At 47.8% G+C, this 27,852-nt stretch overlaps 1 protein-coding gene across 4 annotated transcripts in view; it reads left to right on the top strand.

Annotated features, from left to right (window-relative positions):
• Positions 1-27,852, top strand: part of XYLB (xylulokinase) — a 53,299-nt gene that overhangs the window by 7,151 nt on the left and 18,296 nt on the right. For 3 of the 4 annotated variants that reach the window (XR_003141857.3, XM_025461273.3, XM_025461274.3), the window contains 13 exons: positions 4,139-4,208; positions 5,927-6,007; positions 8,472-8,558; positions 9,165-9,293; positions 10,060-10,125; positions 11,723-11,795; positions 13,266-13,384; positions 16,859-16,940; positions 19,744-19,784; positions 20,345-20,460; positions 21,225-21,340; positions 22,228-22,301; positions 23,663-23,759. Coding sequence is in view for 3 of the 4 variants with exons in the window: in XM_025461273.3 (XP_025317058.1) it covers positions 4,139-4,208; positions 5,927-6,007; positions 8,472-8,558; positions 9,165-9,293; positions 10,060-10,125; positions 11,723-11,795; positions 13,266-13,384; positions 16,859-16,940; positions 19,744-19,784; positions 20,345-20,460; positions 21,225-21,340; positions 22,228-22,301; positions 23,663-23,759 (1,151 nt within the window). In the remaining variant the exon portion in view is untranslated. Of the gene's footprint in view, positions 1-4,138; positions 4,209-4,298; positions 4,432-5,926; positions 6,008-8,471; positions 8,559-9,164; positions 9,294-10,059; positions 10,126-11,722; positions 11,796-13,265; positions 13,385-16,858; positions 16,941-19,743; positions 19,785-20,344; positions 20,461-21,224; positions 21,341-22,227; positions 22,302-23,662; positions 23,760-27,852 lie in introns of those variants that run through there. The other variant, XM_035704846.2, reaches the window with a different exon arrangement.

Genomic DNA, 27,852 nt, shown 5'->3' on the forward strand with positions numbered 1-27,852 from the left:
TGATCTGTCAGACTTATTTCCTTCTCCCCCTGGGCATACTCCTGCCTTCCTTGTAGTTTTGTTCAGCCATGTGACTTGAGTCTGATTACCAGCAGAACATAGGAGAAGGTGAACAGGCCTCTCTATGAGACCATACAACCCCTACCCACTGTGATCCTCTGCCCTGTGTCTTCCTTGGCCCTGTGGCTGGATGTAGTGTCCAGGGCAGCCTTAGAAACCACTTGGAAGGGATCCCTGGGTGGCTATGCAGTTTGGCACCTGCCTTCGGCCCAGGGCGTGGTCCTGGAGTCCCGGGATTGAGTCTCGCATCAGGCTCCCTGCATGGAGCCTGCTTCTCCCTCTGCCTGTGTCTCTGCCTCTGTGTGTGTGTGTGTGTGTGTGTGTGTGTGTGTGTGTGTGTGTCTCATGAATAAATAAAATCTTTTAAAAAATAAAAAAAGAAACCATTTGGAAGATGAGAACAGCCACTGTCCCCCTGGGTCCCTGATAACTGCAGGAAACAGAACCCACTCCTCACCTGACTCTGCATTCCTGGTCCCCAGCATGCCACTGATGATGCTTTATGTGAGTGAGAAAAAAACCTTCAGCTGTGTCAAGCCATGGAAATTAACTAATACAGGGTGTTCCCCCCCCCCCCGCCATTGTATCCTTTAAAAAAAAAAAGCCCTTATTGATATTGAATTCACATTTCAAAAAATTCACTCTTTTAAAATGTATACAGTTCAGTGGTTTTTAATATATTCACAGAACTGTGTCATGATCTCCACTATTTAATTTTAGAACATTTTCATCACCTCAAAAAGAAGCCCCATATTCACTAGCAGTCACTCCCTATGTCCCCTCCTCCAGTCCTGGCAACCACAATGTCGGTGGATTTGCCTATTCTGAACATTTCTTATAAATGAATTTATGTAATATGTGATAAATTTTGACAAGTTTCTTTTACTTACAACGTTTCTAAAGTTTATATTGTAAAACATCAGGACTTCATTTCTTTCTATATTATACTCAGTAATGTTCCTTTGTATGGATGATACCACATTTTGTTTATCCATACGTCAGCTGCCAGATATTCCTCTCTTTGGCTATTATGAATAATCCTGCTATGAACATTTGTGTGTGTTATTTTTTTTAAGATTTTTTATTTATTAATTCATGAGAGACACAGAGAGGCAGAGACACAGGCAGAGGGAGAAGCAGGCTCCATGCAGGGGAGCCCTATGCGGGACTTGATCCCGGGGCTCCAGGATCAGGCCCTGAGCCAAAGGCAGGCGCTAAACCCCTGAGCCACCCAGGGATCCCCTCATGTGTGTTATAGACTAACTTGTGTCCCCCTCCCCTCCTGCCCCCTGAAAAATCACATTGAAGTCCTAACTTCCAATGTAGCTGTATTTGGAGATATGACCTTTAGGGAACTAATTAAGGTTAAGTGAGATCGTAAAGGTGAGGCTCTAATCCAATAGAACTGGTGTCCTTATATGAGGAAGATCTCTCTCTGCCCCCCACTCTACCCCCTTCCTGAGTGTGCTCAGAGGAAAGGCCACGGGGGGACACGGTGAGACGGTGGCCATCTGCAAATAGGAAGAGTGCTTTCACCAAAACCCATATTTGCCAGCATCTTGATCATAGGCTTCTTGCTCCCAGAATTGTGATGAGATAAATGCCTGTTTTTTAAACTGCTCCATCTCTGGCATTCGTTACTGCAGCCCAAGCTGACTAATACAGCGTACGAGTTCTGTAAGGACGTGTTCTCATTTCCACTGGGTATATACCTGGGAGTGGAATGAATGGGTCCTGTGGTCACTCTATGTTCAACACTTGGAGGAACTTTTCCTTTTTTTTCTTTTTTTAAAGATTTTATTTATCCATGAGAGACAGAAAGAGAGGCAGAGACACAGGCAGAGGGAGAAGCGGGCTCCCTGTGGGGAACCCAATGCAGGGCTTCATCCTAGGACCCTGGGATCATGACCTGAGCCAAAGGCAGATACTCAACCACTGAGCCACCCAGGTGCCCCCAGACAGACTTTTCCAAAGCAGCCATACCATTTTATATTCTCACGAGTGCTGTAGGAGGGTTGCAATTTCTCCATGTCTTTTCCAACATTAGTTTTTTACTATTTTTCTGATTATAGATTATATCTATGTTAATGGGTACGAAGCAGCAGCTCCTTGTGGTTTTGATTTGCATCTTTCTTTTTTTATTTTTATTTTTTTAGTTTTGATTTTTGATTTTCATCTTTCTAATGACTAGTGATGTTGAGTATGTTTGGCCATTTGTGTATCTTCTTTAGAGAAATGTCTACTTGGATTCTTTGTCCATTTTTCAACTGCATTATTTGTCTTTTTGTTACTGAGTTGTACGACTATCTTTAGATAGTCTGGATATAAGTCTCTTATCAGACATAGGATTTCAAAACTTTTTTCCCATTTCTGTGGGTTATCTTTGCACTTTCTTGAGGTCCTTTGAAACAAGTTTTAAATTTTGATTGTTTAATCTGTTTCTTTTGTTTCTTGTACTTTCAGTACAGTATTTTAGGTTTTGGTGTTGATTTTATATTTCATAAAAAGAATTGGAAAATTCCAAGCTGCCCAGGAACAATTTGAATAATATTAGAAATACTTGTTCTTTAAAGATTTGAGAGTAATCTTCTGTGAAACCATTTGGACCTGGTGCTTTGGCAGGTATGGGAGAGCTTTAGACTTCTTCCTAGCAGGATTTGCCAATTTTAAGTTGTTAAATACACGGTGGACTGTTTGGTTGCAATTATCACGTGTTTTGTAGAAGCAACATTTTTTTCTGATAGTTTTTATTATTCATGGGAAAGTGTGCTGCTCTTTTTCTTTTTTCCCAGTAGTATCTTATAAAAATACTGGTATTATTGAATATAATTTGTGTACCAAAGAAAGGACATCTGTTAAAATGTACAGTTCAGTGCGTTTTGATAGAGGAAGACCTATAGCTGAGAAAGTACCACCAAAATGAAGATACAGACCATCTACGTCACTCCCAAAAGATACTTTTTTTTTTTTTTTTTAATTAACGAGGGGGGGCGACAGAGACACAGGCAGAGGGAGAAGCAGGCTCCATGAGGGGAGCCCTATATGGGACTTGATCCTGGGACCCTGGGATCGTGACCTGAGCCAAAGGCAGATGCTCACCCACTGAGCCACCCAGGTCCCCCTCCCGAAAGATTCTTTGTGCCCCTTTGAATCCCATCCTTTCCTCCCTACTGGACTTGGGAAACCACTGACCTGCTTTTTCACAATAGGTGGATTTGCACTTTCTAGCATGTTATATACATGGCATCATGTAGTGTGCACTCTTGTGTCTAGCTTCCTTCACTCAGTGTGATCATTGGAGTGTCATCTCTGTTGGTATGTGTATTAGTGGTTCACTTTTTTGTTATTCTGTAATATTCCAACACACACACACACCACAATTTATCCATTCATTCTAGGTTTCTGTTGTCACAAATAAGGCTTTTATGGAAACTTGTATACAAACCTGCCTATGAACTTACACTTTCATTTCTTTTGACAGGATAATTAGGAATAGAATGTCTGGGTCACATGGTTATCTAATAGTATCTTGCTATGGATTCTGAGTCTGCTTTTTTTGTTTTGTTTTTACTTCATCATTGAAAAGGTTGGGTTTTGTCAAGTGAGTTATTTGCATGAGGGTCTTATAGGGAGGACGAGAGTGGGGAGAAGGGTCCAGGCAACTTTCCAGGCTTGCAACCCAAGGACTTCCTGGTCTGATAGCCAAGAACTTTTCCTGCAGATGCAGCACCTCTGTGTAGCACACCACTTCTACCTCTCCAAACCCAGTGGGCTTGGGAGGGTTTTAATCCAACCCTGCACTCCTGGTTTCCTCATGGTTAAGTGATGCCATGCCTGCCTTCCAGGGCGAGACCCTTATATTTTTGTTTTTGCTGATGCTTTCTGAGAATTGTCACCCCTGAGCAATTTCTAGAACTTCTCTTTCCATCTTGCCAGTATTGTTCAGTCTCGCTGAGTTTAGAATTCCACCGAGCTTGGGGAAGGGACATTTCTCCCTCCACTGGAGGGATCTAGGGTCTGTCCCCTTTGGGACCCTGCCCAAGGTTCTGTCCAACACTCTCTCTTGTTCTTCTTATAGGACTCAAGGCGGGGTTCATGTTCACGAGGATGGGCTGACAGTGACATCTCCAGTCCTGATGTGGGTCCAGGTAAACACAGAGATCCCTGACCCTCTCTTGTCCTCTGCCTATCTCATGGGCGGACTTGCTGATTTACTGGAAAGCCCTCTGTTGAGACCAGGTCCTCACTGAGAAATGGAGTCTGCACGGTTTCTAGGGCTGGACTGAGCTTCAGCTGGTGTCAGTACTCTTGAGCCGAGAGGACACATGAAAGGCTTCAGGTCTGGTGCTAGAGCACTTGCAAGCCCTGCCAGTAAGTAACCATCTTCAGAATAGCGCCTTTCCCAAACCTTTGCCAAACACTGCAGGAGGCCCTGTGGCTACCCTTGTATCCTGAGATCCAGACACAGCACTGGTGTCCTAGTGTTCAGGCTCAGAAGGACCCCAAGGCAGGCCTGCCTGCTCAGGACTGACAGGAAAGGAAGAACCCTGCTGCCAATTATGGGTGACCCATGGAGCCACGGGACCAGATGTGTGACCAGTATAGACCATCATGATGGGCCTGGGTCTACCCTGGGGGTCCCGAGACCCTGAACCTGGAAGCCAGCAAAGGCAGTGTTCAGAGTGTCTGCCAAAACCGGTTCAGTCCTCCAATACCTGTTTAAGCAATTCCTCTACTAAATTCTTTCGGTTAAGATAACTAGAATAATTTTTAAAATAATTTTTTTTTAACAACTTGATCCTGACTCATACAGGAGGATGGGGGTAAAGGACAGATTTCCACCAGACAGACTAGCTGGGATGTACTTCATAGGGTTGAGCCATACCAAGGGGTGTGGTGGGGGTGACAGGCAAGAGCCAGTGTCTAGAGATCCCAGTGATAATGTCAGGGGTTTCTGATAGGTTGGGACCTTCACTCGGGGTGATGAGCAATGGATAGAGAGCCAGGCTTGGGAGTGGAGCCACATGATTTCTAATTGTGAGCAGCCTCCCAGCATTGGACCTCTTCTAGCTGTGCCCCACTCCCTGCTCGAGGTTTGACCAGGAGGGCCAAGTTGGCAGCCATAGCCAGGACTGTGAAAAGGAGCCCTCCCAGCATAGGGTGGGAATGGCGGAGTCGGGTCAGAGCTCCAGTAGCTGCTCTGCCCTCAAGGGAAATGCAGCCTGGAATGAATCCCTAATTCCTGCCCTGAAATCTTTGGGGAGGGTCAGGCTCTGTTGGGCAGTACCATTTATCCCACACCTGGGGTCTTGCAAGAAAGAAGAACGCACCCAGATGGTGGAGGGTGGAATGGGAATTGGGACAAATGGCCACCATCTCTACCTACTCCTTCCAGCCTGGTGCTCCTGGACACGGGGAGCCAACTCCTGGTCCCTCTCTGATGGGGGCCGTCTAGTTTGCTCTTCACTTCTCTGTTGCAGTGAAGGCATGCCACTAGTCCAGTGGGTTGAAATGCAAATAGAAAAAAAACACAATTTGATCCACCTTGGTTTTGCTCTTCCTGAGTGCTTGGGAGTCACAAAGTAGAGAAGCAGAATTTGAGGGCCAGTGGTTTCCGATTCCATTACCCAAACTGTTTTTACCATAGTTCACCTTCTTATTTGATTGGTGCCTACTGTAATGAATTATTCTAATGCTTATACATCCCTGCCACCAGTGCTTTTTCATCCCTGGGGTAATAGCCAGCACTTAGGTTTCAGTGCTGAGGCTTGTGGGTTTGTGTGACTCCGTGGTTAGGATAGTCACCGTGGGCTTTGTGTGACTCCATGGTTAGGATAGTCACCGTGGGCTCCGTTTGTCTTCTCAGGCTTTGGATACCATATTGGAGAGGATGAAGGCGTTGGGCTTCGACTTCTCTCAAGTCCTCGCCCTGTCTGGGGCAGGCCAGGTTTGTCTGTAGCAGCCTCTTTGCGCCTTGTGGGGTGGCTATGGGGTGGGGGTGCAGGGCTCCCCCAGAGGGAGTGCTTGTTCTTGAGAGCCACTGCACACATTCTGTTGTTGGTAAAGACCCCTATGGCACTTCTGCTGTGGAGGGTGTGTAGCTTGCCTCCTTGCTGAAGGACCCGAAGCAGCTGGTACTGTGAAGCATTATATAGAATGGGACGCTGGGTGAGGAGGAACCGGTTAGAGGTCCTCTAATGGGGTGGAGGAAGTGTTTGACGTGCATTTACGATGCCTGCTTGGGAGCACCAAAATTGTTTTTCTGTTTCCTGGAAGTAGAAGCAAAGTCAGAAATTATACTCCTGATAATGGCAGTTTTAGTAGTAGAAGTATTAGTAAAAATAATAACAAATGCTGACTGAGCACTTAGTGGATGCTAGGTGCAGTGTCAAGTGTTTTACATATATTCTTTTTTAAATCTTTTTAGAGAGAAAGCGGGCACTTGTATGAACTGGGGGAAGGGCAGAGGGAGAGGGAGAGAGGATCTCAAGCAGACCTGGCACCAGCGTGACATGGGGCTCATGACCCTGAGATCATGACCTGAGCCAAAACCAAGTCTGCTACTTAACCATCCGTGCCACCCAGGCACCCTTCATTGTATACTATTTAACCTAATCGTTACAGTAATTTTATGAAGTGTTGTTGGGGCACAGTGAGCATGGGAGCTCTGTTCCCTGACTGTGTCCCCAGGCCCACCATTTACAAGCAGTGACCCAGGCACGTCATCTAGCTTTCTGGTGACTCCGTGCCCTCATCTGCCATAGGGTCGATGTGAATAGTGTTAAATACATAGAATAGTGCATAAAAACCTCTTTTAAGTTTTAGCTACACCGTTGCCATTTACATAGGGACACTGAGGCACAGAGGGGTGATGTCACTTACCCAAGGTCACACAGCTGCTGGGAGCAGGAGTCAGGACCCAAGTTGAGTCTTGTTCTCTGAATCAACTTTGTTCCATGCTGGGTTAGCCTGCTTTCACATCCTCGTTAGAGGACTCACTAATTTTTCCGAAGCCACCTCTTCTCCTGTCCCCCACTGAACAGGAATTTAATGCTCCTAGTCCTTGTTAAACAGATTCCCTGGGGGATCTCATCCACTTCTCTTACCTGAACCCCAGGCTGGGACACCCTCTCTCTCCTGAGAGTCCCCCAACCCCATGGCTGGGTGTCCTAAGAACACCTCCAACTTCTCATATGCTCTGTGAATGCTCCAGCCTCCTCCAGGGTCACAATCCACCTATCATCCCTGACCCCACATCAAAGGGGTCCCTATGTCCTGTTGATTTGTTACATGACTCCTGAATCTACCACCTCTTCTCTAATCCTGCATCTCTTGCGCCAGGCCAAATATTTGTCATTTTTCTCTGCGCTTCTGCTTGGGCCTCCCTGCCTCTCGCATACCTGCTCCATGACTCCCCAAACCCTTTCCTCCATTCAGCCCTGGCATTGTCACTCCCATGCTAATCCAGAGTTCCCACGCCTCAAAGATAAGCTCCAACCTCCTGAGCACGGACCTTCAGGCCCTCCAGGCTGCCACCTCTCCCTGTAGCTCCCATACCTCCCTCCCGCCTGAAACTCTCCATTCCCCACACCTGCCAGCCTGTCTCACCTGTGGTTGCTCTCTGCATGGAGCACCCCCACACTCATCGCCAGGTACCTTTCCTGCTAATCCTGTCCACTTCTACCAGCTTGTTGGATGCCCCTCCTCTGTGTCCCCACCGTCCTGCCACTGCACATCCACAGGGTTTTGTAATTGTGTGTTTGTGTCTTTTTCTCTGATTCGATTACAATATTGTAGAGAATCGGGACCACACTATCCTATTCATCCATCCCATTGCCTGGCATGATCTAGGTTCCCAATAAATGTTGAATGAATGAATGGGTAAGCGAATGAAGGAGTGAATTTCAGATAAGATTATGAGCAAGATATTTAAATACAGTTTTGGGGATCCCTGGGTGGCGCAGTGGTTTGGCGCCTGCCTTTGGCCCAGGGTGCGATCCTGGAAACCCAGGATCGAGTCCCACATCGGGCTCCCGGTGCATGGAGCCTGCTTCTCCCTCTGCCTGTGTCTCTGCCTCTCTCTCTCTCTGTGTGTGACTATCATAAATAAATAAAGAAAAAAATATTTAAAAAATAAATAAATAAATACAGTTTTACAGAGGTACCAAAATTCAGACCAATAATTCTTTCTTGGGCCTTTCCTATAAGTTTTGGGGTGGACAGGGCAGAGTTATCATCTTCTAGAAAGGAAAACCAAGACTCATAAAAGGTGAGGAATTCTGTGACTAAGAAGGTGTTGGGCCTGGCTTGGAGCCCAGTTGTTTGGTGTGTGGTCCAGAGTCTTTCTGTGTCTTCAGGAGGTGATATCGTGTGTGGCTGTGTGAACGTGTGCTTGGATTTTCCCTTGACAGCAACATGGAAGTGTCTACTGGAAGACTGGGGCCAGCCAGGTGCTAACAAACCTGTCACCAGACCTCTTGTTACATAAGCAGCTGCAGGTAACCATGGGGAGAAGGGCCCAAGCCCCTGTGGGCCCTGAAATCTGGGGCTTTTGTGCGTTGTCAAGGGTATAGGAACTTGGCTCGGGCGGTAGTGCTGTGAACATGGTCCGCCCAGCCTCCCGAGGGATATACCTGGTGCCTGGACAGAGGGTCAGGTGCTGATAGCCGTCATCCGGGGTCCCTTCCTGTCTGGCACATCCCAGTTTTTCCCTCAGGGATCTCCCCTTGGGGCACGGTGCCTCCTAATGATGCTGGGAAGCAGGCTCTGTCTTCATGTTCCCTGGCTTCAAATGCCCCTGTGAAACTGCACTTGGCTGCAGCTCTAGCCACCCTGGCTGCCCCGCTGCCCTGCTCACCTCCAGTGTTGGCCATGGTGCTCAGGTGTCCTCATCAGAACCTTCCACCCTGAGCTTTCTGGGGAGAGACTCCACCAGGCCAGGGGGAGGTTTAGGCAGGTAGGGCTTGCTGGCTGGTCTTCCAAGGTCGCATCCAGGGAGGAGGTGCCCACACCTGCTGCGATTGGCAGCGTGACCACCAGTGCCAGGGCAGCTCCCAGAGTCAGCAGGCAGAGTTCAAGCCTGTGCCTTTCTTCTCCCTTTCCAGGCTTGTTTCTCCATCAAGGACAGCCCTGTGTGGATGGACTCCAGCACCACAGCTCAGTGCCGCCAGCTGGAGGCCGCCGTGGGCGGGGCCCAGGCTCTCAGCAGCCTCACCGGCTCCCGTGCTTATGAGGTGTGTAGTGCCTGCCAGGGGCTGGGGACTAGGGTTGGCCCCAGAGGAAGATCTGGTTCAGTTGCTGGCTCTGGTCTCTTCTCTCCAGGTGTCTGGGAGCACACAGCCCGTGACTTGCCCCAGTGGGGATCACATGATGCCCTGTGGGTGTCATCGCCCCTACCGAGCCAGGTCTGGGCCCTCTGGTCCCTGGTTTTGCTAAGGGCTTTCCTGCCTCCCTCTGCTGCCCATGAGCAAGGGCGGGCCTCCTGCTGCCCAGTAGGGAGCCGAGGCATGAATGTGACTGTGCCCTGTGTGGGTGATGGTGGCATCTTCACTTCAGCCTCTCACCTGGGGGTAAAAATAGCACTTACACTTTAGGCAGTTTTGAAGCTGAAAGGAGTCAATGTACGTAAAGCACTTAGGCAGTTCCTGGAAAAATATAAATAAATACATGAATGAAAAGAATGCCTTTTCCTGCTGGCTTCAGTCACCATTTCAGGGCTAGCTGCCCTTGGCCCCTCCTTGGGCCACCTGACATAAAAAGAATAGGGGTGGGGAACATTCTTGTGTCTCCTGCACAGGTGCCCTTGGTTCACAAAGTCACTGTGCGGGATGAGGAGCAAGGCTGATCCTCTAAGGGTGTTCAGCAAACATTTCTAGATTTGAGGCCTTTATAAAGCTTTCATGGTGTTAACTAATATCCAGAGCACATGCTCTGCGAGCCTCACTTTCTGGAGATGATCGTTGCACGTAGGATTTTTAAGATTTTGTACTCTTTTTCCAGCGTTTTACAGGAAACCAAATTGCAAAGATTTACCAGCAGAATCCTGAGGCCTACTCACATACAGAGGTTGGTTAAATGTTCCTGTTTAAGTCACAGTTAATTTCTTTATACTACTTTCCGTTAGCATAAATACAGCTCATGTGCGTTGGCCACAAACATTGATTAGCAGATGTTAAAAAAGGTATGTATTCAGTTTGCTTATTTCTCACTGTCAGGCCATTTCCAAAGAAGGGAAAGAATGAAATCATGGGAAAGAGAAGTCAGTCAGGGCCTCTTCTGACCAGGTGGGGCAGAGGTCAGGGGCAGGGTGGGAGCAGTGGAGACCAGTGCCACCAGAGTAGGAGATCAGGGTGCCTTTAAGTCTCTGTCTGTTCAGTTTCCTGCCTGGTTAAGTGCAGGATGGCTATCAGGCACTTGATTGGTGTGGGCTCGATGTTTTCTCTGGAAATGTGGAAAGCTGAACCCATGTGTCGCCAGCTATGACCCTTCAGGCAGAGCCTGTGTTCCAGTAGCTCAGACTTGTTCTTCATCCACATTTGCTGAAAATCAACACTTAATGCCATGTGAGAGGCAGCTCCACACCGTGGCTAGTGATTTTCATCTCTGAATAATTAGAAAATGATCAGCTTATGTTAAACCAAAGTGCCTTTGTTTTTTTTTTTTAAGATTTATTTATTTATGTATGTATGTATGTATGTATGTATGTATGTATGTATGTATGTATTTGACAGAGAAAGAAAGCACAAGCAGGGGGAGTGGCAGGCAGAGGGAGAGGGAGAAGCAGGCTCCCCACTGAACAGAGAGCCCAATGCGAGGCTCCATCCCAGGACCCTGGGATCATGACCTGAGCTGAAGGCAAACACTTAACTGACTGAATCACTCCGGTGCCCCCCAAAGTGTCTTTTTAATCTTGGGAATAACAATATCCAATTTATTATGTGACAACTCAGAGTTCCAGATTACTTTGCATCATTAGCCATGTAGATTCCAGAGGTGGAGGGAAGGGCAGAGATGAAAAACCCCCTCCAGATTCTGCGTGTGGAACAAAGGTGGCCTGAGCGGGGACAGGAAGTGTTGGCATTCTCTGCAGTGGTCCAGGGGCCCTGGCACAAGGAAGCACAGACTCTCAGGGGGACATTTGAAATCCATTATCAATTCCTCCAGCTCATGCCTGGGAGCGTGTGGCTTCTGAGGGGCCAACTCTCACTTACATTTGTTCTGAACCCCCGAGAGAGTCTCTCTTGGTTCTGAATCCTGTGGCTACACATCCTACTTCCCTTGTGGCTAGATAGAAAGACCACAGAAACGGAGGATGGAAAACAGGCACCACAGTCCCTGGATTCTGGGTGGAAAAGCCACTTCCCTAAGCATGGCTTTTTCACAAGGCTTGTTTTTTCTCTTTGTCGGACTTGATAGTTTTATGCCCATATATGTCTGTCAGAAACCACAGAGTGAGGTGCTCTCCCAGGATGGCATTTCTTAGCATTCCAGATACTCAGACACTCTGGTATCCAGGATACTCAGTCACTGCCATTGCTAAGGCATCTTGCTCAATGTTTCCTCCCCGAGGAACTCTTCAAAACTCTTCTTGTGTTGTGCATATCACAGTATTCAGTCGCTTATGGAAATGAGTCCTATCTCACTGTGTTTCTTTCTTTCACAGAGAATTTCTTTGGTCAGTAGTTTTGCTGCTTCCTTATTCCTTGGGTCTTACTCCCCTATCGACTACAGTGATGGTAAGCCTTCAGAGTCCCGGGGGGAGATGGGGTGCCTGTTCAGTATGCATGTGGGCTTGTGGGCAGTATAAGCCTCATCCACCTGGGGGGGTGCAAGTCTTAGCCCTGTCATCTTTTGCTGAGAAGGGAGTGTATTAGTTATCTTCTGCTGTGTAATGAATGACCCCAGGGCTTAGCAGCTGAAGACCACAGGTGTTTATTATCTCACAGAATTTCTGCAAGTCCATAATCTGGGAGCAGCTTAGCTACAAGGCCTGTGAACAGCAGAGGGGAGCAGAGTGTGGAGCGAGAGCCCAGACCCATGAGTGAGGCTTCAGAAGAGTCTCAGAAAGCACAGAGCCTCCTGGGACCCCTTCCGGAATTATTTGAGTGCTACCTTGTGCCACATATTATTCTAGCATACAGGGAGAGAAAGTAAGGTGACTAAGCGGTGGTCCCCAAGGTTCAATCACAATCTGGAGAAGTAAAGGTTTCCCACAGGTAGCACCATAGGAGCTGGGCCAGCAGAATCCTATTCACCACACCCACCCTGGGACCGTTAAGTGCTGCTGGGAAGAGTCATGTCTCTGCTCCCATAGGCCATCCAAAGTTCATGTTCTACAGCCTCAGCTGGGCCCTCCACTGGGCTCTCCTCCTTCACCTGAGAAGTCACCCCCTAATTTACTAGTGGTCTACCTCCTCACTTGGGTGCCTGACTGCATCAGCGTCCCAGCCAACAGCTGTCTGCCTCTAACTAGGCCTGGTGGAGGAGGAAGAGGAGAGCTCTTCTCGTGTGCTGTGGCTTCTCTCCCCTTTGCCATCCTCAGGAAAGCCTTGGGAGATGCAGATTATCTTCACAAAGAGTTACCGACCTGATCTCCGTGATCTCCTTGAAAAGTTAGATGTGATCAGGGAATCCTGAGGGCTGACCCACATCAGCACAGGGCTGCCTCTGAGCAGACCCTGTGCCCCAGGGAATACAAGGAACAGTTCCTAGTCGGTATGTTGTCAGGTCTCAAGACTGCAGATTTCCAGGCTATTTCCAACTTGAGCCTGTGAGGAATGTTTGGAGGACATGGTAGGGCCATGTGTTTGTAAGGGTCCTGCTGACCTCTGGTTCTCTGGTTCCATAATGACCCAGGCACACTGTATATGTTCCATTGGGAAAGAGCTCCGGGTACAAGTTTGCTGCAAAAGAACGATTGGCTTTCTGCCAGATTTGTACATTTTCACAACAGGTCCTTTTTTTTTTTTTTTTTTTTTTTTTTTAAGATTTTATGTATTTGACACACAGAGAGCACAAGCAGGGAGAGCAGAAGAGGGAGAAACAGACACCCCACTGAGCAGGGAGCCCAATATGGGGCTCGATACCAGGACCTTAGGATCACGACCTGAGCTAAAGGCAGATGCTTAACCGAGTGAGCCACCCAGGCGCCCCACAACAGGTCCTTTCAAAAGCTGTTCCTGTTTCTTGTTTCTTTCATTCCTTAGGTTCTGGAATGAATTTGTTGCAGATCCAGGACAAAGTCTGGTCGCAGGCTTGCCTTAGTGCCTGTGCGCCTCATTTAGAGGAGAAGCTTGGCTCACCGGTACCATCATGCTCTGTTGTGGTAGGTCTCCCTCCAGCTCATTTAAAAGCTGGCAGCTTCTGTGGGAAGCAAAATGGAACATAGACACACATACACAGAGTCACAGTCATTCATTTCTTTACACACAGGCAGACACAATTTTCAGTCTAGTATAGGAGAAGTATCTGACGGAAGTCAAATATCTGGATCAGTGCCTTGCATTTAGCAGGTACTCAGGTGAGGGAAAGGGAGGAGCAGACTTTCCACTGAGCATGGAGCCTGATGTAGGGCTCCATCCCAGAAGCCTGCAATCATGACCTGAGCCAAAAGCAGATGCTCAACTGACTGAACCACCCAGGTGCCCCCTGGCTCTGTGACTTTAATCTATGCCTCAGTTTCCTCATCATTTCCATTGTTCCTAAAACAGTGGGAACAATGATACTTTCTATGTCTTTAGGCCGTTGTTGTTTAGAATAAACAAGTTGATGCATTTAAAGTGCTTAACATAGGGGCAACTGGCTGGCTCAGTCAGTAGAGCATGCTTCTCTTGATCTGGGGGTTGTGAGTTTGACTCCCATGTAGGGTGTAGAGATTACTTAAAAATAAAATCCTTTAAAAATTTTTTAAAAAGTGTTTAAGATAGTGCCTGGCCTATTAAAAACATTTAGGGCAGCCCCATGCAAAAGAATGAAGCTCGACCCCTACCTTATACCATACACAAAAATTAAGTAAAATTGGTTTAAAGACTTGAGTATAAGACCTGAAACCATAAAGCTTCTACAAGAAAGCAGGTGTTGGTGATGATTTTTTGGATTTGACACCCCAAGTAAAGGCAAGAAAAGCAAAAATCAACAAGCAGAACTACAGCAAACTTAAAAGCTCCTGCACATAAAACAAAAAGGCAACCTGTAGAATGGGAGAAAATATTTAAAAACCATATATCTGACAAGGAGTTAGTATCCAAAATACATAGCAAAAAGGCAAAATACTGTGATTGAGAACATTTAACCATTAGCATGGCACGCCCATTCAGAGTGGACACTGGTTGTGAACACCGTGGTATCCCCTAGTTAACTATGTTTTTGGCTGTTCCATGGGGAGGATGGAGTAGAGGGCCCCTCCAGAACCCTTTTGTAGGAGCACCTGCCACACACTTAGAAGAACGAGAATTCTGGGTGGTTCTGAATGTTGGTAGGAAGGAGAAGGTCCCTGTGGCTGGGAGAGGTTGAAGGAGGGTGGGTCATGAGAAGGACCAGGCTACCTCTCGTGCTACCCATTCTGAGTTCCAGCCACAAAAGCACTTTCCTGAGATGGACACCGATGCACAGAGCTTAGGGAGGGGCATCCTCTGCCCTGGAAGGGGACAGTTCAGGGCCCAGGCCTGCTGAAGGCCAGTGGAAAGAGTAAGGAAGGGCAAACAGGAAATGGCCAAGCCTCTGGGATTGGTACTCTATGTGTGGCTTTTGGTTTTGTGTGAGATGGAGAGCAGTGTTCGGTCTGTGGCAGCAGGCTTTATTGGCCCTGTGCCAGGAACACATCCCTCCCAGAGGGAGCCCATGCACAGTCTAGCAGCCTAAGGAATGGGAAAGAACTGATTCTGAAAAGTGTATTTTCCTTTGTAACAGATGTACCCACGTGATGGGGGAGAACAAGCAGAATCCATGTTTCCCATCATCCCTTCTTTTTTAAAAAATATTTTATTTGGGCAGCCCAAGTGGCTCGGCGGTTTAGTGCCACCTTCAGCCCAGGGCCTGATCCTGGAGACCCAGGATCGAGTCCCACATCGGGCTCCCTGCATGGAGCCTGCTTCTCCCTCTGCCTGTGTCTCTGCCTCTCTCTCTGTGTCTCTCATGAATAAATAAATAAAATCTTAAAAAAAAAAAAAGATTTTGTTTATCCACGAGAGACACAGAGAGAGGCAGAGACACAGGAAGAGGAGAAGCAGGCTTCATGCAGGGAGCCCAATGTAGGTCTCTATCCCAGGATCCTGGGGTCACGCCCTGAGCCGAAGGCAGACGCTCAGCCGCTGAGCCACCAGGCATCCCTCCCATCATCCCTTCTAATGCGGGTAGTGCCTAGATAGTTTTCTCGTTTTCTGCAGGAAAATACTTGGGATGTATGAGATGGGATGCTTTTCCAGCCCTGCCTCGCAGCCTTCTCACCCATCTGTCTTGCCAGCAGCGGCTTTTTTTTTTTTTTTTTTAAGATTTATTTATTTATTTATTTATTTATTCATGATAGACATAGAAAGAGAGAGAGGCAGAGACACAGGCAGAGGGAGAAGCAGGCTCCATGCCGGGAGCCCAATGTGGGACTCGATCCCAGGTCTCCAGGATCGCACCCTGGGCCAAAGGCAGGCATTAAACCGCTGAGCCACCCAGGGATCCCTGCCAGCAGCGGCTTTATCACCAGGCAGTACCCAGCCCGAACTGTATCTCACTTTCTGCCTGGGCCTCTGTCACTCCACATTGGTGCTCTGCAAACCTGGAGGTCCAGGGAGTTAACACCCCATGGGGCAGCCTTCACCAGTAGGGACCTGTGCTCCCTGTCGTGTCCCCTGGTGGACAGCCCTCAGATCCTTCACACACCGCTCCTCAGACATTGCCCACAGTGATGACCAGCTTGACCGACATGTACTTTGGTTGGGCTCCATTCCTGTCTCATTTCCTGGGATCGCTTCCCCAAATAAGCCACCTGCATGTGAACCCTGACTCAGCCTGTTTTCTGAGGCAACCAGGGCTAAGACATTTCTCTCCCAGGAGATGGCTTATTCTGATGTAAATCCAAATTTTTCCGGATGGAGCAAAATTTTCTTTCCAGATACCAGGACAATGCACCATTTGTTTTAAACTTTGGGAACTGAGATAAAGTCAGGAAAAGGGAAAAAAGTGTTTTTCTTTTCTTTTTTTATTTTTTAGATTTCATTTATTTATTTGACACAGAGAGAGAGATAACGCCCAAGCCGGAGGAGCAGCAGGCAGAGGGAGAGGGAAAAGCTGCCTTTAGAGGAGCTCTGAGGGCCATGCTCCCCAGAGGCGTTCCCTCCTCCACACTGCTGTTTTTGGTTTATTTTCTTTAGGAAGTTGACCCGTGCACTCGCGTGTTTGGTTATTCTTAATCAGATTGCTGGGCTGATAGAGTGAGGGTGTGAGGCGTTATCTTCTTCCATGAATTTGCTTACTGTGCCCCCTTATTATTTATTTACCATTAATGCTATTTCAGAATTGGGAGCTTACAAAACTAGTACAAGTTGGCGATTGGTTTGTTCTACCTGCCTCTCAAAATCCAGTGGTGTTCAAGGCAGTGGGATGACCTAATACTTTTGGTTCTAGGTCGGTGCTGGGCTCCTCCAGCTTTTTGTGAACGGTAGGGACATCTTTGGTTTGCGACAGGGATTGATGTGAGTGCATGCCCAGTGATCTGGAGCACATAGCGTTATTGTGACCTGAAGTTTGGAGGGCTGTGCTGAGCAGGTGGGATTTGCCTCAATGAGGCATGCTTGCTTTTCCTCCTCAGGGGGCCATTTCTTCCTACTATGTCCAGCGCTATGGATTTCCTCCAGGATGCAAAGTGGTGGCCTTCACTGGGGACAACCCTGGTGAGTATTTTGGAGGATTTCACTCTCCAAGTAGCCTGACTTGGTCCATGCTGGACATTTGAGAAGACCAGTCCAGCCTCTGGAAATCCTTCTGTGGCCCTTCCTCTCTGGCCGCCTGCCACTCTGCTGACCTGAAATCTGAGTCCTTGTACATGCCCAACCTTGGCTCTGACTCTGCCCTCTCTGGAGCTGCTGAGGGTTGCCCCACAAGTGGCAATGATCAGCGATTAAGGAAGGAGGTCATGCCCACCCCTCCCTAACTACCTTTTCTGTTCCAAACTAAATGCCTTACTTCCTCCAGCCCTTCCTCCCTGATGGGTTTCCTCCTCTTCATTTGATATGTAGGTATGAATTATTCCTCATGCAAACACTTTGTCCCTCTTCTAGCTGCTCCTGGAGGGGTCATCCGGTCTCTGAAGAAAGGCCAGGTAGCTGCACTGTACCGCCAGACTGCGGCTTTTCAGCCCCACCCCGGCAGCCCATTCCTAACGAGCCACGAAATTAGGGTTGCCAGGCAAACACAGGTACAGGATACCCAGTGCGACTTGAATTTCAGAGGAACTATGAATAATTAGTATAAGTGCATCCCATGCAATATTTGAATTCTACGTAATAACAAATGATTTTTTTATACTGGGCATATTTGGGATGCCCCGAAGGATGTTTCTCTCAAATTCAGTTTAACTGAGTGTCCTCCATTTTTTCTGGCAACTCCACCCCAAATCACCATCCTAAGTTCCTGCTCTAAGGAAGTGGCAGAGGACAGGGGCTGTTGAGCAGGTGGAGTAAACATCTGCTGTCCTAAGGAAGGCTGACTTCCTTCTTAGAGCCTCTCCTGCTTCTCTCCATGGTGAGGGAGCGTGGCTCTGCATTGTATTTTGCTCTCCTTTTTTTTTTTTTTTTTGCTCTCCTTTTAAACACATTTCTTTTCAGTTGTTTTCTGCCTTCAGCCCTCTTCCCAATTTCAACACCCACTAGCAGGATGTGGGCATCAAAAATAAATAGAGATACACATACCTCTAGGAGTGGAGTTTATGCCTTGAAATAGAGCAAATGGTCCTTGTTAATATTCATTCTTAATAACGACAGTTACATTATTAGTACTATTATTATAATCCATATTTTCTGCAGTGCCTGCATGTATTTTGGGGATCAGGGAAAAACCTGATACAAATCCTTGTACCTCCTCTATCAACTGAAGTTGCTACTATTACTACAGGCAACACCACTAATAATGCTCATGGTGTTCCTCAGTCTGCTTCCAGCCTATCTGCTCTGGAGCTGAGGGCACAGCTAGCACATGCCCACCACACTTGTGGCCACCTTGGTGTCCTGGCTAGGACTTTCCCTCCAGGGACAGCCTTGGCTCTCCTGTAACCACAGGAGCCAGACAAAGGCCCCTCCCATCCCTGAGCGGTTTCTGTAGACTATCACACACAAAGTACAGAACCTAACAGAGGAAGGTTTGGAGAAGGGATCCCAGTGTTCCTGGTCCAAAGGTGAAGGAGAGGCAGAGGCTGGGGGACAATGGCCCAATTTCCACAGTGGCAAGGTGGAAGCTCCATGCTCTGTCGCTTGGGTTGAGGGGAAACTCCAGCCTGTGGTGTATGACAAGAAGCTCCCAGGGGACACTCAGGACCCAGTTCCCATTCACCCTAAAAGTTGGGAGGCCTAGCTTCCCTCAGAGAAGAAGACTTGGTATATGACCACCAATTTAGGGAAGTTCTGCCCTTTTGTGGCCTACATCTCTTCTTTCCTTTCAGAATGAAAATAACTTCTTTGAGTCTCATTAGGCATATCCTTGTACCTCCTCTATCAACTAGAAGAATGTCAGGGGGAAGAATGGGCCTTTTAAACCACTGAAGTGAGCTTCTGGGCATGTTTGAGCAGGAATGACAGAGAAGCAGCTTTCCAATCCTTTCTCTTGGACCTCGGTTTCAGGCTGAATGGTGGAGTTTTAACCAGGCAGGTAGCCATCAATTGGTCCCTCCCTAAGTCTGACCTTTAGTTTGCTGCTGTTTTAAATAATGCATTAGTTGCTCCTTCATTAAAACAACCACAATAACAAGCAAACAGACTAACCAAGGCTCAACGTTCTTTTTCTTAACTCACAAAGGGATACCTCTTCCCTGCAGAAAGGATCTGAATGACCAAAGGAAGGATGTAAAAATCATCCATTATGTCTTAACCCAGCGATAACCACAGCTAAAATTTTGATAGTTGTCCTTCTGCCTTCCTTTCTGTGCTCATGAGCAAACGTGTTATTTTAACTAACCCAGGCAATGTTTTTGTGCAGCATCATTCTAATGGTCGTCCAGGGCCCTCCTGTTGTCCTACCTTTATTTCCCATCCCTTACGGTGGCAGTTGCTGGGGTTTCCGGTGCTTGGGCAGCACAGATAGTGTCAACCTGCACATCCTGTCTTGTCCCTTATCCCCACAGGACAAGTTCTCAGAGGTGGGGCTCCTGGATCCAAGGCTCTGCCTCCCCCCCGCCCCCCACCCCCTCGCCCCATGGCAGCAGCAATGGAGGACACCCATCCCTCCCACCTTTCTCCTTTCACTCAATCACTTGACATTTAGTGAGCTTAGATTAGAGGCCCTGACCCCAGGGACTATCCCCTTTGACCCCTGAGATCTTCCCTTGGGCCATCCTGAGCCCTCAGGTCATCCTGCTCCTGCTTCTACCCTAGCATGTGGATTGTTGTGGGAGGTGGGGGCTGGCTCCCACCTGGGGGTGACTGTGGTTTGCTTTGTGGCTCTCTCTGACCTCCAGCTAACCAGAGGCTCCCCTTCCATTCTCAGCATCGCTGGCAGGCATGAGGCTGGAGGAAGGTGACATTGCGGTAAGGCGACTTCTCATATACACAGGCAAAGCCAGAACTTTCTGCCATGAGGGACAGCATCTTTGCTGCTATTAGAGGGTCCAAAAGGCAGCTGAGGGGAGGGGATAGGAAGACCCAGGCCCCACGGCCTGCTCATATCTTCTTTCTTAGAAAGTCATGGCCTTTGCTGGGCAGGCAGGTCCCCTTGACAGTGGCCAGTCTTGGTGGGTACAGTGGTAGAGGGTCAGACATTGGGCCAGAGGACTGTGACCTCCCCAGATGAATAAAGAACACATAACTTGTGCCCTTCTGGGTGTAGTAGGAAAGTCACTTGGAAACCAATTGTCACCCAAACTTTAGATGCAGTTGTGGTTAGGTTCTAGAAAATTGGCCCACAGTTTCCATGAGAGCCTAAATCTGGTTGCTAACTTTGGACCCATATGGTGTGGGAGGGTCAGAGGAGGTTTTTCTGAGGAAGTGGCATTTAATCTGAGGTCTGCAGCATGAGGAGTGAAATGATGGGGGTCAGGGCCGGTGGACCTAGGCAGAGACATGCCTCATCTCTGCCCATTTCTTCCCAGGTCAGCCTGGGCACCAGCGACACCCTATTTCTCTGGCTCCAGGAGCCCATACCTGCACTGGAAGGGCACATCTTTTGCAATCCGGTTGATCCCCAGCACTACATGGCGCTCCTGTGGTAGGCTTGGTGGGCAGGAGGGAGTATAGGCAGCTCTGGCTCAGTCTGGAGCCCTCAAGTTATTCTGCTCAGCAGGCTCTTATGGCAGCTGAGACCCCAGGACTGATTGGGTTTTTCTGACAGCAGAACTTGGGGGGGAAGAACCCAGGATCTAGAGGCCTCCCCAAATCCAGGTTCCAATGCCATCCTCAACACCTATATCCTGTGTCACCTGGGGCAGACCCCCTGGCATTTCTGAGCTGTGCTTTGCACATAAAATGGGAAGAATGAAAGGTTTGCTTTATAGTGTTATGAGATGCCTAGCATGTGGTAGACCTTCAACAAATAGTAGGAAGGACATCCTGCCCCCGACAGTCATCATGGAAGAGGTGTGCTTTGTACTCTGATCACAGAGCTTTGAAAACCCACTAGAGTCTACTCAGGAGTTTCTAACCCTCTAGATCCCAGGAGCCATTGGAGAATATGTAGGTCTAGTTCCATTTTCCGGGTGCTATAATGTGTAGAAACCATAGCTCCCCCCCCACCCCACCCGTGTCTCCCTGGGGTGCCTTTGTGGCAACCTCTGTAAACAGAACCTGGGACAAGTGCATTTCCCAGTGATTCCCAGGGATGTTTGCTGGGCCCGATACCAGAGGGAGAACCTCAGATCTCTGCCATTCACTGGGGGTCTGCCCGGCAGCCCTTCTACCTGGGATTGTTCACTAAAACATGGGTCCATTGAACAAGCACTGGGTCCCCCCTCAGGATTGTGTGCTCTTCTGCAGCTTTAAAAACGGCTCCCTCATGAGAGAGAAGATCCGTGATGAGTCGGCTTCCTGTTCCTGGAGTGATTTCTCTAAGGCACTGCGGTCCACGGAGATGGGGAACAGTGGGAATCTGGGTAGGCTGTGCGGTGATGCCCAGACCTGTGAAGGGCAGCAGCTGCTGGCAGTGGGGATAGGGCCTGGGGCCCCGGGGGAAAGCATAGAGGAGGGCCATGGCGCAAGCCAAGGGAAGCCCTATCTGTCTATCCTGCTCTGTGGGCCTTCCAAACTAGTGTGAGACCCTATGATCTGTTCTTCATGCTTCGAGTGGAAGGTCAGGCCAGAGCTGCATTTCTGTCCCCCTCAGAGCCCCTGGTGACAGCATCAGAGATGGCAGCCACAGCTCCAGCTCTGCCCTGGCATGCCTCTCTATGTAGCTTTCTGCCCCAGATGCAGGCTTTCATTAGGAAAAGTACCCAGCATTGGGCCAGGCCATCTTAGCAGGGAGGGGGTGTGCCATCCTCCATCAAACCTGTGCCGGTATCTCCAGCACGGCTGGGCAGCCGGCTCTGGCCTCGGCCGTCTGGTAAGAGTGGGCAAAACTGTCTCTGAGCATCTAGCCAGGCCCTTCCAGTTCCCAGCCTTCCTGCTGCAGAGCAGAGACCGAGGGGTATTCTCCTGTCTTCTGGGGGACAGAGATGTGGGGTCATTTCACCCTATTCTTACCTAAGTCTTCGAGAAGCTTATCTTTTATCTTTGATTACTAACAGCAAATCTCTTCCTGGTCTTTTTTTTTTAATCTTTTATTTTTTATTTATTTATTTTATTTATTTATTAGAGAGAGAGCATGAGCAGGGGGAGGGGCTGAGGGAGAGAGAGAATTCTAAGCAGACTCCATACCCAGCATAGAGCCCGATGTGGAGCTCGATCTCACAACCCTGAGATCGTGACCTGAGCCGAACTCAACAGTCAGATGCTCAACCAACTGAGCCACCCAGGTGCTCCCTTCCTGGTCTCGTTTCAGGTTTTTATTTTGACATAATGGAGATCACCCCTGAAATTATTGGGCGCCACCGATTTAGTGCAGAAAACCTCAAGGTACGTGTGGGGGTGTTACTGGAGAGAAATTGGCTCCGTGTTGGGGTATTAAATTGAACAGTCGCTTCTCAAGTTCTGCTAGTCTAGGGACTTTCTTTGTTCATTTACTCCGCGATTGCTAGAGCAAACATTTTGGCGTGCCAGAGTGCATTTCAGTGCTGGGGAATCTGCAGGATATAAAGCAGACGCCATTCTCTCTCACAAAGAGGAGTCCAGAACACCTAGGGCAGTGTCCCCTGATTGCCACTGAGAGTCTCAGAGCTTGTTGCCTTGACAGGCTAAGTGTGCTCTAAGGATGCACACTGTCTCCAGATCAGGAATTTCTTCCTGATTAAAAGCCTCTAGGATGGGAGACACTAAAAATTTATTGACTGCTGTTTAGCTCGAAGCACTGTGCTGGGGGTTTCCTGTGTCTCTCATTTACTGCTCAGAGTATCCTGGTATCCTGAAGTCCAAAGATGCTAAATCATGTGCCCCAGTCACCAGGGCCTGAGTGGTGGAGGAAGCTTCCAAACCCAGCCATCTCTGGCACTGAAGCTCCTGTTTTACAGGAGGCTACACCGTGTGGCCTTTCCTACGTGGGATTCAGTAACTCACGGTCTACTAACTGTTGCCGTTAGAGTTGACATCAGATTTGCGGTTGATGAAGTCATTACATATTGGGTTGTAGGTGGAAAATGTTACACAAAGTATATGGGTTATCTCAGTCTTCTGATGAAGGGTCTCTTTGGTTTCTGTTGTTCATACAGAGAAGATACGCTTGTTCCTTTTTTCATAAACCCATCATGGTCTGTCAGGGAGACCTAGGGTCTGTCACTGGTCTCAGGGGCTAAGGCAGGGCAATGCTCGGGCTGAGGCCTGTCAGCATTAGCCTGAGGGACACGCCACAGCTGTGGATTCTCAGAGTCAGCCGGGTTCTCAGTATCAAACACCTAGACCAGGCACTGTTGTCTAATTTGATCATTATAACCACCCTGAAACACAGGTACCACTATTAACCTCCATTTTGTTAAGAAAGAAAATGAGGTCCAGCAAGTTTTATGTAACTTATCCAAGGCCATGGAGCTGAAGGCGCAGAGCTGAACCCTTGGCAGCCTGAGACTGAGCTCTCTGATGTTCTGCTTCCCCAAAGTGAGCATGAGTGAGGCTGGGAGCACGTATGTGTGATGTGTTTGTGTGAGCGTGTGTGACAGGTGCGTAGTCGATAAGAGGCCAGCTATGTGTGTGCTGCACTGGAGGCCTGTGACATGCCAGGTCTGGGCTGGTGTGTAAACAGACAACACGCACACACACACACACGCACACATGATGAAGGGACCACAGGGGGTTTTCATTCTATACCTACTTTCTCTTGGGGACAGGTCTCAGCATTCCCTGGGGATGTGGAGGTCCGGGCACTGATCGAAGGGCAGTTCATGGCCAAGAGGATTCATGCCGAGGGCTTGGGCTACCGAGTCAGTAAGTGAGCTGCTGGTGGGCTGTGTTCTGGGGCCAGGACCCTCCTGCCCTGAGGTACTTGAGACCCTTCCCAACCTTCAGGTCAGCCTTCACACACCAATGTCTGTTGAGGCTTCATTATGGGGGCAGGACGGAGATGGAGTCTGGCCTCTGGTGGCTGGGGAGAAGGTGAGTCAATAGGTCCTTGGGGAGTAGGAGGAGGATTGTTCCTGCTTCTCTGCTCTGTCCCCAGTTGCCTGACCTCCTGGTGAGTAGCTGTAGCCCTTAGAGACCTTTCTGTAGCTTGGACCACCAACCTGCAGATGAAACATCCCAAGCTCTAGACCTGGAGAATGTGGGCAGTGCGAGTGGGCAGGGTCTAGGCTGGGACCATCTGCCTGTGGGGCACATTCTGGGCATTTCAGCTTGGATGTGGAAGAGTGGGGATGTGGAACTACTGACAAAACTTAGAGGTCTGGAGAGGGAAGGCAGAGCCGGGCAAGTTGGGGGAGAGGGGCACTCACAGAGGAAAGGGATTTTCTAAGAACTTGAGCTATGGAATGGGCAGTGAGTTCCCTTTCCTGATGGCACTGGAATGGTCTGGGGTGGGGGCCTCTGCTGGAGGGTGGAGACCTGGTCTCTAAGAGGTATTTGTCCTTCTGGGCAGCAGCTGTTATCACTAGAGAGGGTAGAAAACCTCTTAAGCTTCTTCGTTTTTCTCCATTCCATCACTCAGAGTGTAAAAAGAGATTCCCCAAAAGTCTCCAAAGATTTCAGAATCCCCTGAAAAGTGAAATCAGTGAGCAGGGCAGGGATGGTGCTGAGGTCGGCGCCCTGTGCCTGGCATGAAGGGTCCTCCGGCCAGGAGGAGGGGACACTTTGTTAGGGGGCTGGCTCCAACGGTGTGCCGGAAGAGGCAGGAAGAGCAAGGAAGTCCTCCTGGACCCTGGAGGGGTGATGGGATTATGCCACCCTTCCCAGCCTTTAAAGCAGTTTTATGCAGAAACGCATAAAATTACTTATCCTCTTAGCAAGCTTAAAGGCAATAGCAAACCTGTCTTGCCAGCTCTGCTGGGTTCCAAATAAGATTACATAAATGATCATGCTTGGAACCAAAAAACGGCTGCGCAGACATGAGGCATCCTTCTCCCAGCTGCTGTGTGTGTGTTCTTAGGTGACCTGCTTCTATAACTCAACGTTCTGTTCATGAATCCATCCATGTGAATTAGTGTAGCTACCAGTTGTCAGCTCTTGCACCATTGGGGTAGCGCATCACGTGATTATACTGTGATCGATTCATCCATTGTTCTGTGATGTTCATTTGCTCTTTCCAGTTCAGTATTAGGAACTGTGCTGCCATGAACAATCATGTATGAGTCCTTGGCCGATTTTTCTTGACTTCATCTCTTCGATTTAACAGATATTGGTAGTAAACTGACAACCTGAGTATGGGCTTTTGTTTCCAGAACTTGTCATGTTTGGCTAGCATCATTAATTCTTTAATGAAATACCTTTAGGTTGGGCCTGCTCACTCAGGTGCCACATCAGCACAGGTGCTGTCATATACTAGCCTAATCCACTTGGTTACTCCCTTATGGCCCCGCAGGCATTTCCATTGTTGGCATCTGAGTCTTGAGGCTTTACTTCTTTTTCTAGTAATTACTTTTTTTCTTTTCTTTTCTTTTCAAGATTTTTTTTTTTTTCATGAGAGACACACAGAAATAGGGAGGGAGAAACAGGCTCTCTAAAGGAAGCCCAATGTGGGACTTGATTGCATGCAGGACCTTGGGATCATGACCTGAGCCAAAGGCAAACACGCAACCACTGAGCCACCCAGGTGTCCCTAGTAATTACTTTTAAAATTTCAACATATAGGGCAGCCCCGGTGGCGCAGCGGTTTAGCGCCGCCTGCAGCCCAGGGCATGATCCTGGAGACCTGGGATCGAGTCCCGCGTCAGGCTCTCTGCATGGAGCCTGCTTCTCCCTCTGCCTGTGTCTCTGCCTCTCATTCTCTCTCTGTGTCTCTATAAATAAATAAAATCTTTAAAAAAATTTTTTTTCAACATATATATAAACACATTGCTTTTGATCAACACTTAGAATTTACATTCTCTTCAGTAATTATATTCTCCACTGGAAGACATTCTATGTCCTCTCATCCATCTTTTCTTTACATCCAGTATTCCAGTTCCGAATGTTACTGTTCAGTGTATGGTATGCAGCAATAATTATTTAAGTTATATACATGGCAGCTTTCGTTGATTACCACTGTTTATTATATTGTACATCTAAGTGGTTTTGTATATTTTTTAATTTTTATTTATTTATGATAGTCACAGAGAGAGAAGGAGAGGCAGAGACACAGGCAGAGGGAGAAGCAGGCTCCATGCACCGGGAGCCCGATGTGGGAATCGATCCTGGGTCTCCAGGATCGCGCCCTAGGCCAAAGGCAGGTGCCAAACCGCTGCGCCACCCAGGGATCCCCATCTAAGTGGTTTTGTATTTGGGTTTCATCTTGGCTTCAGGATGTCCTTGACTAATTCTTTCATGTGGTATGAGGGATGGTCTCTGACTATATGTTTAATATTTCCTTTCCAGTTAAATGCCACTGTTACAGTATGTGGAATTCTGAGTCAAAAATCATATTATTTTAAAACTTTGAAAATAACATTCTATTGTCTTCCAACTTTTAGTGTTGCTAGTGAGAAGCCCATCTGAATGGTATTTTTTTCCTCTACAGAATCTTCTAGAATCTTTTCTTTCTTTCTTTCTTTTTTAATTTTTATTTATTTATGATAGTCACACACACAGAGAGAGAGAGAGAGAGGCAGAGACACAGGCAGAGGGAGAAGCAGGCTCCATGCACCGGGAGCCCGACGTGGGATTCGATCCCGGGTCTCCAGGATCGCGCCCTGGGCCAAAGGCAGGCACTAAACTGCTGCGCCACCCAGGGATCCCTCTTTCTTTCTTTTTTTAAAAGATTATTTATTTATTCATGAGAGAGGCAGAGACATAGGCAGAGGGAGAAGCAGGTTCCCTGTGGGGAGCCCGATGTGGGACTCAATGCAAGGACCCCAGGATCAGGACTGAGCCAAAGGCAGAGGCTCAACCACTGAGCCACTCAGGTGCTCCCTAGAATCTTTTCTTTCTTAGCATTTTGAAATTTGTCAACTAAAGTCTAGGTATAGGCCTCATACCTAGAGATTATAAGGTACACCTACGTATACCTTTCGCCTGAATATATCTGACTTTTTCTAGCTTGGGAAAATTAATTACAGTAGTTCTCCGATGATTTCTTTCCTTTTATTTCCTCTGTTCTTTTTACTATTACTCATATTAGACTGGTGGTTTCCAACAGAGGTGATTTTGCTTTCCTAAAGGATATTTGACGATATCTGGAGACATTTTGGGTGTCACAAATAGAGAGTGCTACTGGCATCTCAACAGCAGAGGCCAGGGATAGTGCTGCACATTCTGTAGTGTGTGCAACAGCTCCCCACAGCAAATAATTATTCAGTCTAAATGTCAGCTGTTCCAAGGTTGAGAAACCCAGATGTTGGCCCTCTGGCCCTAATTACACTTTGCTCTATTTCATTATGGAACCTGTCACTATAGGGGCAACTGCCTGGCTCAGTTAAAAGAGCATGTGACTCTTCATCTTGAGGTTGTAAGTTTGTGCCCCACATTGAGTGTAGAGAGGACATACATACATAAACAAACAAACTTTATTTATTTGTTTTTTTTAAACAAACTTTAAAAAAGATGAACTTGTCATTATCATGCTCTATTTTTAATGTATCTATCTGTTTATTGTCTGTCCTTCCCCAACTAGAATATGAGCTCTCTGAGAGGAAGAATTTCATGTCTTGTTAAACCACCCGTTCCCACTTCTTAAACCACTTCCAGGTGGGAACTGGGCTCTCCCTAAATATTTGTAGACCGAACAACTCTAAAAGGATAAATGATTCTGTGTCGTATTACTTTATTTTTGTCTCTTTGCTTATCACTTTAAACTGTAGGGAATTTCCTGGATTGTATCTTTCAGGTTATATTAGATATTGTCAGGTTTATCCTACTGTTCAGGTTTTCTGCCTAAATGTGTTTGTATTCATAA

The sequence above is a fragment of the Canis lupus genome, chromosome 23 (genome assembly GCF_003254725.2).
Source record: "Canis lupus dingo isolate Sandy chromosome 23, ASM325472v2, whole genome shotgun sequence".
NCBI lineage: Eukaryota > Metazoa > Chordata > Mammalia > Carnivora > Canidae > Canis > Canis lupus.